At 43.8% G+C, this 13,041-nt stretch overlaps 1 protein-coding gene across 1 annotated transcript; it reads right to left on the bottom strand.

The window, feature by feature from the left end:
• Positions 1-4,307: 4,307 nt before the first annotated feature.
• Positions 4,308-12,974, bottom strand: TMEM200C (transmembrane protein 200C). Its single transcript, XM_027676289.1, has 2 exons — positions 12,868-12,974; positions 4,308-10,754 (listed from the first exon to the last, which is right to left on the bottom strand). Exon 2 carries the CDS (start codon positions 10,710-10,712, stop codon positions 9,063-9,065), a length of 1,650 nt encoding a protein of 549 aa, XP_027532090.1. The 5' UTR covers positions 10,713-10,754; positions 12,868-12,974; the 3' UTR covers positions 4,308-9,062.
• Between the last annotated feature and the right edge of the window lie 67 nt (positions 12,975-13,041).

Raw genomic sequence — 13,041 nt, forward strand, 5'->3', positions numbered from 1 at the left:
TGTGAGGTGGTACAACAATGGAACAGGTTGCCCAGAGAAGTTGTCAATCCCCCATCTCTGGAAATGTCCAATGCCACGACGGATGGGGCTCTGGGCAACCTGGTCTAGTGGAAGGTGACCCTGCCACGGGCAGGGGAATGAAACCAGATGACCCTGAAAGTCCCTTCCTTAAACTTAAACCATTTAACCCTTTAACTCAAACCATTCTATGAAATCATACTTCCATGCTCCTGTTCCTGAGAGTGCTGGGCTCCTCTACAGGGTGAGCTGAGTCATGCTGAGGCTGCTGCTGCTACCGTGTCCCTATTCCTCACTTACTAAGGGACAGTCTCTGTGCTGCAGCCTGCAATTTTAGGAAATACTCCACCAGTCTCTGGGGGTGCAACATCCACACGGACGCAAGGATGCACCAGCCACAGTGGTGGGGCCTGATAGCAGCAACTTAGCACTAAGGATCTCCTGCTATGGGAAACACTCCTGCCTTAAGTTGGGCCCTTTCCCTTGTGCTTGACTTATGATGTCATACTGGTGGGGAGAGCTCCTCTCTCCTTTTGGGGCTGCAGGTGGGCTCCTTGGTGTTGCCTTCAGTTACTATGTGGGTTTTCTTCTTTTTTTTTTTTTTGGGCAACTTGTGCCAGATTCAATCTAATCTCCCATTTCAAACAGCTCTGATTACTATGCCTATGCCTTTAAATCACTGCTGTGATGAGATCAGCTACTTCCTCGTTGCCTTCTCCATCTATGACACCTGTTTTACTCTGAGTACATATGTTACTCCATGTGTTGCAGCAGAATTTCAGTTTTTAGCATTTGGCTCTGTTCTTTGGGCTATGTAGAAATAATGTCTTTTCGATGTGCATAACTGTGATGATTTATTTATGTCGTGTTGCTGCAGCATGCAGATTCAAGCACATGTAACAATTGTTTCTGCTCTGTACAGTAACAGAATTATTCAATTAAACAGAAGCTGATTAAGTTATAGCCCTTTACAGAGGAGAAATAGAGCAATTCTCAGGACTCTCCTCGATAGAATGAGACTTGCTAATGCTTCTATATTTTATGATGGTAAAAACAGTGCATTAATTGCTATTTCAGAGTCATGAAAACTACACTCCCTATGTTGATCAAACACAGATTTTTCAAGAGAAAGCTGCATTCTGCATATTGCTTCCATTTACTATGAGTGATGCAATCCAGCCTCATAGTATAGAACACTTACCAGCATGTGCTTGAAGTGGATAAACTACTTACCAAGGCCACTTGAAGCTCCTGCTGACAAAAAACTTCTCCATCTCCCACATTGCTACATGTATTCCGTTTTTGTGCCAAAGAAGAAAAGTTTTAGAAACATCTAAATATACTTAGCAGGTAATCTTTATTTCCCCTGCACCTTCTGAGTATTGCAACTGCTCAGAAAAATCCACAACTCATTTTAAAATGATTCTAATAACTTATGCCTTCATTTCCTAACATGAGATCTTGAATCTACCAAAGTATTTGAATGTCTGAACACTGATGTGGTGGAAATTTCATGTCTAACAAGAAACTGAATTTTAAAATGACAATTCTAAGTAAAGTATTTGTTGTTGATTTGAATCTGTTTCTTGTCTCCCACGATTTCTCTAGGCTGGGATCAAACAAAACACTTGTGTTCATTTTCTTTATAAGGTTTGCTGAAACACATAGTTCTATTATTTTTAGGGCAGCAGAGTTCCCTGAGTATATCTGCCTAAATTGCCAGTGAGATTCATTTACAACTGTAAACTAAATCAAGACATTCTACTGAACATTTTGTGTGGTACTTAGTTTCTGGCATGGGGTTGAACATACATAACATAGTTGCCAGAAAACATTGCTGTTGAGAAATCTGTTGCCTATATGAGAATTCAACCTGTTGTTGAATCATCAGGCAGAATAAAATGTTTATTTGGGTAGAGGACTGGACCAATTTGACCGTGAAATACAGAGAGCTCTTACAGAGGTTGTGATGAGTGAAGCCAAAGCCAGCTATAGGTGGAAGCGTTACTGACCGGTGCTGGTACAACTGCAACATTTTGTGGTTCCTCCTTTTGTCCACATTGGACAATCCAAAACTGCAAGGACAAGTGCAACAGAAACTCAGTGACTTGTTGCTTTGCTTGCTATCTTCATTAGTGCCTTCTTGGTGACATCGGTGATGATGCAACCTGCACTCCTGTTGGCTTCTTTTGCTCTTTGGGTAACTCCTGGGCCATATTAGACACTATGCTGGCAGCTGACTACAAACTGGCGATGGCTAAAAGCATTTGACCTTTTCCTATTTTTCCAGATTGTCAGCGACAAGCTAGTACTAGCCAAATGGCTACCAAGACATAACACTGATGCAGCACAGAAGCTTGCTCATCCCAGAACTATGCTACAGCTTCTATTTAGGTTTCCCTTCTGTGTGCCAGAACTTTGCTAGGAAGACCTTCTTGCCTTTCCTTTGCATGTTAGACCCAAACAGTACTCTAAAGAGTGCAATTCCTTCATTTAGGTGAGAGGCGCTAACTCTAGTTTAATGGTCTAAAACAAAACAACTTCCTTCCACAGCTTGCTTGTGGTGAAAGATGCAGCCTCAGCACCCGTTCTTTCTTCGGTTCTGCTGCTCTAGACACTGTACACATTGCAAAGACAAACACAAGGGCAAGAACTGTTCTGTTTGCATTTTCAAGCCCCAAGGCAGCCTGTAATGTTAATCACGTTAGCAGTGCCGGAAGATAGTTAGTTTTAAGTTTTTGAAACCCAAAGAGTTACTACTATCATCACCTTATGCTGTGTTACCACAGTAAAGTAATAAGCAGTGTCACTTTACCTGTTCTCATTTTAAGTTCCTCATTTGAAACAGAACGTCATCAGCTGTCTAGTATCTCTTGTGTCCTTAAATATTCTGCAGGGAGGTCTTGCTAAGTTATTTCATGAAATATTGTGTTTGATGAGTCCAAAAAACAGTGAAATAGATTAGCCTCAGGTGTAGAAAGAGGCTCTTAAACCTGAAGGATCTCGTGTTGGAGGACAAGCGTTCAAGGCTCTGTTCCACAGCAGGCTACTCACATGGTTTGGAAACACCACTTAGAGGCATGATACCAGATGCTGTCATCACTGCATACGGATTGCCTATACCCTTCTCCCTTTAAAAAAAAAAATCTGGTCTTCACACACTTTGTGGCTGTATCTCTGTGCCTTGTTTTTACAGAGGAAGACAGTCATGCTCTGTACCCAGGCATGTTAGAGAGAAGTACATTAAGAACTGTGAGGTCATTTGATGCTAATTTAATAGGGACTCCACAAGCATTTTAAATAATAGTTTCTATTAGACTCTGAAACAAAACTGCATTTCTTTAAAATGGGTTTTTACTATAAAGTCAGCAAAGTAAAAACATGCTACAACCCTCAGAGAGACCTAAAGTACACTCCAGGAATGAGGGAGGAAGGCTAGTTTATGGTGTCACAGAAGTATCATATTAGCTCATTGGGGATTTATCCTTATGGAGCTGACTCTGGTGGCTCTTAGGTACCTTTGCAGGAAGTTTTTTGTGAGACCCTGCCACAGGTTTCTGTGCTGCTCCAAGGTGTGAAGGGAGCTGCACTGCAAGCTGTATCAAGCTACCTCTGCAGTCTTTAGCAGCTCCAACTCTTGCCAGAACTGATGGTCATGTTCTTAAGTCCTGCTCCTTTAGAAATGGCTGATTAAACTTTTGGCAACAAAATGGGAACTGTATGGCATGGTCCCAGGCAGGTCAGGGAGGATCATGCCAAATCTTATGAGTGATGAACAAAATGTAATCCAAGGTTGTGTGATGTTACATCATCTTATCTTATGCAATGGTGAATATTGCAATGTCTTATCTCTTACAGATCACAGAAAATAAAAAACCAACAAAACAAACCATGATTCGTCTCAGCATATTTAGATATTTCAGTAAATACTGTGATGGTTCTTCCCTTGTTTGACAATAACTATACTCTGATCTTGTGGATTATGTTTTCTTCAAAGTTGGAGTTCATTTAAAACGTTATGAAAATAATGTATTAATCACTTGGATGCTGAATATTCACCTTTTACTTGCCATTTTTTACTTTAACTGTGAAGTTTAGCGTGGAACAAGGTGCTTCTCTAAAGCCCAACAATTTCTCCCCATTTCTACCTTCCAGTCTGAGAGTATCAGCTACGTGTGCTCACTAGAACCAAACTTGTCATGCAGAGAAAGAAGAAAGGAAAAAAGAAAAAGCAATACTCAAAAATCTCAGATTGAAACATCTTGGTGCAGAGGACACTGAAGGAAAACTCAGAGACTGAGTTTTTAATAGTGATATTTGACGTTTGTTTAGTTTGAATCTCTTTTCGTACTTTCACCAAACAAGCTTTCTTCTCATTGCAACATAATTTTAAAAGAATAACAATAAATTAAAAAAATCCTTTAAAAGTAGTACTGTGGCTTGACTGTGTCTGTCTAATTAAAATGTGGATAAAAGACTAGCCAGTGGATAAACACAAGCCATGCTCCTCTAGTTCCTGAATTATCCTGTGATCCAGTTAGATCCTTTTTAATAGCCTAGTTCCCCCATCCAAACTTCAATGCCATTTCACCTGATCATGCACACCTCTGTCGGATCTCCAGGGTCTCCCTCTTGGGAGACTCCTCCAGAGTCTCCACGTTAACAGTGAAAACTAAATGGCAGAGCACAAATTCTAGTGTGCTTACTTAAACTTTTCTGTTTTGGAGCTTTTAGAAGCTGTAAATATAAAGTCTGGCTTCTAAAATGAAATAGTAACAGTATACTCCTCCATAGAAGACTTTTTTCCTCTGGCTGTGATACTGTATTTATCCTCTTAGATTGTGCCTGCACATGCTGTGCCCCTTGTTCACTGTTTCTAGGCCCAAACTGAAAAACAGTAATTAAAGTGACCTGGCTAAAGCATCATGTTATTGCTACCGACAGTCTTGGAGAAGTGATAGAGAAACCTTTTTTTTTTCCTAGAAGAAAAAAAAATGCCCCCCAAATCTATACTTTTATTGACTATTAAGATTTTACTAGTCAGCTACCACTGAGCACTTGTATTTTGTGTGGGTTTTGTGTAGAAAGAAAAACTATTAAACATTATCAAAGGCTATTCCTCCTACTGAAATCAAATAAGATTTATCATTCTGCCACATCCATTACTTTTAATAAAAAATGTTGTTTAATTGAAGTCTTATTGCTACTTCTGTGTAAACTGATTTGGTTGTTATGAAAATCTATAACAATCCATAAAATCTGTATTTCAGACTGCAGACGTAAAACTATGTTAACAATTACCCAATTCAATGTTTGTACATGCACTGTTGCTCACTGTTGGACATCATCAGTCCTTGAAAAAGCTGTTAAAAATGTATCTAAACAATACAGGGTAACAAATCTGGTCCTTTGTAGATCAGCTGATATGTCAACAGTTGGGGAGTCTGGTAAATCAGTCCAGCCAAGCAAGCCAGGTTAATGCAAGGATTTTAAATACTTTGCTAGCCAGTGAAAACTGAGCCAGAACTGGGTCAGCAGCTTCTCCAGAGTCCTGAGGATTTTGTAACAAACAGCAGCATGACTGAAGTACAATTAGGGCATTTGCCTGTCCTCAGACTGGTCCAAACAGCATCTATACTCATAATGAACAGATGCAGCCTTCTATCTAGTGATGGGAGTATTCTGAAGATTCAGGTAGAAACAAACTTTCCTCTGGAAATTTTATATAAATATCATAGGACTTCTATGCTAAAAAAGCAAAGCAAACCAAAACACACATTTCTAAACCAAAATCTAATTTTTCCATAGCAAAAATTTATGGCTGGTATTCCAGCTCAAAATACCTTCAGGGATATCACTTCTTAAATACAGGGACTAATGATTCCTTCTTCATAAACATAAATACATTTTTTAAAATTAATTAATTTAAAAGAATACATTTCTTATTAATAAACATGTGAGACAGCCCATCTCTTTCTGCAACATGCAGGCAGGTGGATACTGGTATGTAGAGGCAGCTTCTAGTCTCTTGAGAAGGACTGTGGAGGAAGCACTAGGTGGCAGGACACTGGAGCTGGAAGGTTAAAAGGAAGAGACTGGATTGGAGGAAAATGGATAAGCATGTGACAGAATGCACAAATGATGGCCAAAAGGCAGCCTGACAGTCTGGAGAAGCAGTCAGGGCCAGCTCAGAGACTCAATAATCAGTCAAAGCACAAACCCCAGCACCCACATCACCTGTGGGCATCACCAAGAAAGGCTCAGCTCCTTACTGGCTGCTATGTTTCTCTCCAAGGCTAGTGGTACTAACAGCAGTCATGATTGGTGCACAGGGGTTGAATCTCTGAGTCGTTTTTCAACACTGGGGTGTTAGACTAACTTTCCTGCCTTGAATTTTAAACAAAAGTTTCTGACTACAACTACATCTCTGCATAAACTGCTCAACAAGTAGTTTTAATTAATAAATTTGCAAAAATAATGTCTTACAAAGAGAGAGAGGTAGCTTTCTCTGCTTATTAATCTATATGTTACAAATCACTTCTAGCTGCTGTTATTAAAAAGTACATCTCGACTGATGAAAGTTCATGTTTCACGTCTTTTCTGGCAACACAGGAACAAGCTATAATTTTACTTATTAATGCTGAACTCTTTTATAATTTTGCCATTCAGAAAGCTTTGCAGTAAATTAATCACTAGAATAATTACTGCCTGCTTTGTTTCAAATCAAAGGAGTAACCAAAGGTTTTTTAAAGTTGCCTTTTTTTTTTTAGAGCACACTGTAGATTCAGATGACTGAAGAAATATTTATGAAGAATATTTTAAAAAGCATATTTTACCCCCTCTCAGAATAAAACAAATTCCTGTCACATCTTCCCGAGGACTCCATGCCCCAGTAACACACAACTCACGTCTTCCCTTGCACCTCCATGGACAGTTTTAGCGTGGAAAATAACAAACAGGATGTCTTCAGTTCTGTCAATAACTAGCATCTCCATCAGCACCAGGAAACACTGCTCAGATACATCTCATACATCTTTCTGGAAGTCAGAGGAGAAGAGGTAGAAGAACATGCCTATGGAGAACTGAAAGGAAAGTCCCATGCAAATGCCAGCGCCAGCTGAGACACCTGCTCACCACTTCCTGTAGTGCCTAATCCAGCCCATGCCAATCCAGGCAGTTTTACAACAGATTTTTGCCAGCTGTGTGCTAGCAGTTTGATAGCAAAAAATGCCACAGTGATGTTCATATTGTCAGTGTACTGGTTGCCACCGATAGGAGGAAAGATATTGCCACCTGGATGTCTCTCTTGCTCAAGAGAACAAGCACAAGCACTTTCTGCTTCTTCAGTTTCAAGACTCTGACATGACAAATTATTTTTTCTTTTTTTTTCTTCTTGTCTTTTAAATTAGCCCTACTTATTACAGAATTCTGCAGAATTACTAAAAGCAATTGTCTTTAGTGATAGTTATATTACCTGTCACAATGTACTGTAATGTAAGTAAATATGCAACTAAGTATTTTAAAACATGAACCACAGGAAAAAATTTAATTGCAACAGAAAGACTTCTGTCTGTTTACACATTGTGTTTGCTCAATGTGGATTTCTCTTCCCATAGTGGAGAAATGCCACATTCATATTTAAAATCTGAAGTATTGACAAAATCTTCTGAGCACATAAAGCTGTTTTGGCAAAATACGAGTGCCTGCCGTGCTGCAGCTATGAAAATGAAACAGCTTATCAATTTACCAAAAATCTGCCTACAGACAAGGCATTCTTCAGGAAACCTGATGCTTTTCTCATGCAGGAAGAAATTCTCACCATGCTAAACTCAGTGAAAAACCTCTGCTGACTTCAATATGGCCAACTGCTAAGAGACCGACAGGGCTATCATTATGCGTCAAAATTAATCTTATGCACAGGCATTCACGAACAGGAATTGTAACGGCAGAAACACTTGATGCAACAGTTATAAGGGAAGTGAAAAATCCAGAAAGAAGATGCTGCAGTTCAAGATTAATCTGTTACTCACAAAAAACCTAATCTGAATAGAAGATCAAACCTTCAAAAAATTTTTTTCCTTAGCCTGTCAAAATCTCACATTTCTTCAGCTGTCTGTCACAGAGCACTGTCAGAAATGGAGACGGAATCTGCTGACTGAATTACAGTGTGGTTTCTCAGAGACTGAACCAGTATTTATTTTGAAATTACATCTATATTATTAATTACCTACTTAAAAGTATAAGCAAACCTTTGGCCTCATAGCATCTCTATAATCTTTCAAAGTATAAAACTAAACAGTTTCTGATACCTGTAATTACTTACTAAAATAAAGGACTTACTTTTTATGGAAGTTTTGTTTGTAAATGTTTTATTAAAAAAAAATCTTTTAATGCTATTAGTCAATACATGTGTAATAATACTTCAATAAAGTATCATGTAGTAGTATGCATTTTGGATTCAGGAATGTAATGGTTTTAACTAAATCACCAGAGCTCTGTTCCGCTCCAGTCTCTTCTAAACTGTTATTTTCTTCCAGAACTTAAACAAACTCATTCTTTGTCAAGGTACATCATCCTTAAGGCCTTGCAAACTTTTTAGTGATTGAACCAAAACAAAGATAGAGCTCAGCTTGCTTTCTGAAGACCACGTTGCTTTTGAGCTTAAAAAGGTGCCTGCAGTGTTCAAGCAGCTAGTGGCAAATCAGCAAGAAAGAAATCAGAGGAGAAGAAGGGGCACTTGGAAATCAAAACAGTAAAGTGCACAGCAATACCGTCTGAAATTGTATTAATCTGATCCAAAGAACTTCCTGGACTGTGGATATTTAATACAATTTGGCTTGCATGAAACATACAATCACGATCAGACAGAAAGGATTTTCCTTTTTTCTTCCTGAAGTCATCTACAGGATTTATGGAATTCAATTTTCAAGGGTAACATAGTGCAGCTCTTTGGATATTGATTGGTTTCCTAAGTCCACAAGGAGATGAAGAAGGGGGAAAGGTGTGGAGGGACGCAAGGTGTCCTCGTGCCTTCTCTGTTTTATTTAGACGCCAGTACTCTCCAACTCCCCATCCTCCAACCCTAATGCAGCATGTGACCTAGAAATCATAAAGAGTTTCTCCTTATTTGTGTACTGTCTTTGAGTTTGCTGAGATTGCTCTCCTGTTTGCTCTCTGCTGGTAGCCTTGAGGGGGTCCGTCTTCTCAACCAGTTCCTCCTCACAATCCTGAAATTTACTGGCTGTGGTGTTGGCAACTGACTCCAAGGAGGTGCCTGCCTCCTCCAGGTGGCTGTAGCCCTTATTGCTGCTGGAAGGCTCAGACTGGGAGCTCTGGGAGTCCATCCTGGCGATGGTAGAAGGGGCTGAGGGGGGTGATCCCCCCAGATCCAGAGATTTGGAGTAGCTAGAAGATGCCTTTACCAAGAGGCTGGAGTCCAGGACCCCACTGTCAGCTGGTGACCGAGGCGGCTCAGGGAAAAGGGGAGGCCTGGCATCAGGCAAGCAGCTGATGCTCTGCCGCCTGAGAACCAGCTTGTGCCTCCTTGTCCCACAGCCTCCCTTGATGTGGCTGCTGCTGAGGTTGGTAAGGCTCAGTTCAAACTCTCCTCGAGGGATCTCCTGGGCTCCCCGTTCACCAGGTGGTCTCTGCCAGTCTCCTACTCCGCTGCCCGACCCCAAGGGCAGGAGGGCAAAAGCGCTCAGTGAGGAGCCAACGATGGAGCTGGCTGTGCTGCACTGGTCGCAGCTCTCTGGTGGGCTGCAGGGAGGGCTGGTGACAGTGTGACCAGCAAGGGCAGCACGCTCCCCGCAGATGCTGTACACGGCCTCAGCCAGGCTGGGTGGCTGTGGTGGGGGGCAGAAGGAGGAACGTCGTGGTGAGGACGCGAGATCTGGCGGAGAAAGGGAGACACCCAGTCCCGGTGGCCAGGAACTCTTGGCCAGCATGGCTGCAGCACCCAGGCCTTCACCACCAGGCTTTAGCTCCAGGCCCCGGGACTGCATGTAGTTGACAAAGCCGTTGAGAGGGGCCGAGGGCGGGGTGCCTCCGTCCTTGGCCTGCAGGCTGTGGGCATCGATGACGGTGGAGTAGAGGTCACGCAGGTTGATGATCTTGGTCTTCTTGTCGCGGTTCTCGTGCAACACCGCATTGGCGCAGATGAAGAGGAAGATGCCAATGCCCATGATGAGAGGGCCCAACACCTTCAGCTTGTCTGAATGCAAGTAGCTTGAGAAAAGACGGAAAAGGAAACCCACTGAGGCCTGGGGGGACGAGGAAGTCGGGGAGGACTGCAAAGACCCACTGGTGGTAGTAGTGGTGGAGGTATTGGCTGTGGGGGGTGACTCTGGATGGATCCCTGCTTGTGCCCCTTCCTGGCTCTGGGAGTCGTACTTGGGAGTGACACCATGCGGTGCTAGGTGCCTGCTTGCACTGACACTGCCTTCTCTGTACACCTGGCTGGGCTTTGGCCAGTAGCCCACCACAGCCAAGGCGATGCCCACCAGCAGTACCAGGATGCCACAGAGGGCAATGAGCCCTGAGAGGGAGCACAGCTTGAGTTTGCCTTTCACCACAACCACGTCATTCTTGCGCTTCTTTTTAGCCTTGCGTTTGCGTTTGGGGACTTGGCTCTGGGGTCGCAAGGGGTCCTGTTTCCTAGCCGAGATCCTCAGGAGGCCTCCAGTGGCGATCATGGCTGGCTACCAGCGCACTGCCCCCTACGGCCACTCCAGCTCCTGCAATGAAAGAGAGAAGAGGATGAGGACCAAGGACAGACCCACAACACAAGAGATGCCTCTATTTACTCTTCCTCCTTCAAAATCCTGCTAATTAAAACCTTGAAAAAGTGGGACAGGAGTTGACATCAACAGGCAGATCTCCCTTGCCCACACAGCTCCTGTGAGTGAGAAAGAGACAGGCAGACTGACAGCATCAAAGCAGCCACGTGCCCCACTCTGCTCTTGCCAAACAGATAATCAATTTCTTTAGATTCCAGGTAAATGATAGAGATAGTGGTATCAGCTAGTGTAAACAAAAAAAAATTATCTCTCTGGTCTCAGAGGGGGTTTGCAAAGCACCGGAGCTCAGAGGATGTCGAGCCCCACTCCCTAATATGCTCTGAGGTTACACCACACACTGACTGTAGTTAGTGATGTCATGCAGGTTTGAGTGGGATGGGGGAAGTAAAAGCAGGAAGGCAGTATACTTGATCTGTAGATACCATTTGTTTCATTTCGCTACTTACACATTACTGAAGGGAGGGTTAAACATATTACTTGTCTTGCTTAAATGAGTGGGAAAGGAATTACTGTAAAATGCACAAGGGAAACATCTGAACACCGGAAAGTGGTGTCCTGTGAAAGTTTTTTCCTAGCCATTTGCACTCGATCTGCAATATTACAGAAATTCATCTCCCGCCTGTGGTCCAGAGGCATCCCTAGTTTGGGAACATGTGCAATGCTCCAGGTAACTGTTATGTAACGCCAATGAATTCATCCCTTACCCCCTCCCGCCATCAGAAAGGAGAGATGGTGGCTGGCAGGTAAGAGATGCCAGGTCAAATACTATTAAAAAGAGGAGTGAACCCTTGCAAGTCACCCGGGGAAACCAGAAAGAGTGCTTGCAGGGAAACTGGTGGGGGACTAAACATTGAGCATTTGCGATTTTTGTCTTACTGGAACATCAGAAGTCATCTCTCTGTTCCAGTGATCTGAGCTATAAACGACAGCATGTAGGAGCAATTCCTGCACTATTGCAATTCTTTTTGGAACCTATTTCTTCATGCTACCGACTAGCAGGATCCCCTCCCCCCTTTCTCTTTCTGAGTGTCCTATTATTTTTGTTTTGAGGGGCAAAAGATGACAGCACTGAATACGACTCAAAAGGTTCAATTAATTGCACTGAAAGGCGATTAAGTAAGCACCTAAAAAAAAATTAAACCTTAAAACCTTGCTCCTCTTCCCCTGTTCAGTCTTTAAATCTCATCTCTTTTCTGTTCTAATGCCAGATTTACCACGTATGCAGTAATATTGTGTCCCATTTACTCTGTTTGTATTTTCCCCAGAAAAAAGATGGGTGTTGTCAGCAAGGACGTTGTTAAATTACTCTCCGAGGTGCTGCACGCTCAAAAAAAGAGCAGATTTGTCTTTCCTATCGCTGAACTGTTTATCAAAAAAAAAAAAAAAAACAAAAACAAAAACCAGAAAAAAAAGAAAAGAAAAAAGACAGAGAAAGCATTTTGTTGATGCAAAAGTGTAATTATCGGGGCATGCTTTGTTTTAACTGACGATTCCTTGATCTCATTTTCTGCTCCCCACTAGCCAGCTGCCCGTCTCCTCTCCACGGCGATAACAGATGGTCACCAGCTCCGAGGAACGCTCCCAGTCCAGCATCGCCTAGCACTTAGTTTCGGCGATGGCGATAGCAGCGTTCGACAGGAGAAGGAGGGCACGGCCAAGCGGCCGCGGTGCCATGAAACCATCCAGCCGGGACCCGCGGGGACTGGAGCCACGTCCCGCACGAACGGACCGCGACCCGCCCCATGCACTCCCATCCCGCCGCCACTGCCGGCTCCTGCGAAGAGCCCGCAAGCACCATCACGACCTTGCCTGGCAAAGCCCAAATACAGCTTTGACAGTGCTAACAGGACTTGAGCTAACCCCTTCCCCCCGGGGGTTCAGACACAGGGCTCGCCGGGCTCCTGCTGCCGCGAGCGCCGGCACCAGCCCCCGGGGCTCGCTGGCCGCCACTGGCTCCGGCCAGTCCGGCCCCGCAGCTCCCGCCGTCGCGGCAGGACGTCGGTCGGGGGTCGGCGGCGGACGGAGGACCCGGGCGGCCGCGGTCACTTACCGGGGAGGGCCGGGGAGAAGTTCGCGCGGGAAGCGGACGAGCCGCCGCGGGGAAGAAACTTTCCTGCCCGAGCGGGCATCCCCGCCCCGCCGCCGCTCACGGCCCCGGGCGGGCGGGCGGCGGGGCTGGGCCGAGCGCCGGGCGCTCCCTCGGCCCCGCCGCGGCCGGCCGCCT

Source organism: Neopelma chrysocephalum, unplaced genomic scaffold, assembly GCF_003984885.1.
Source record: "Neopelma chrysocephalum unplaced genomic scaffold, ASM398488v2 Primary Assembly neopelma1_22, whole genome shotgun sequence".
Lineage (NCBI taxonomy): Eukaryota > Metazoa > Chordata > Aves > Passeriformes > Pipridae > Neopelma > Neopelma chrysocephalum.

Excerpts from the sequence above, each read along its gene's own strand:
- TMEM200C (XM_027676289.1), bottom strand. The coding sequence starts at position 10,712 with ATGATCGCCACTGGAGGCCTCCTGAGGATCTCGGCTAGGAAACAGGAC.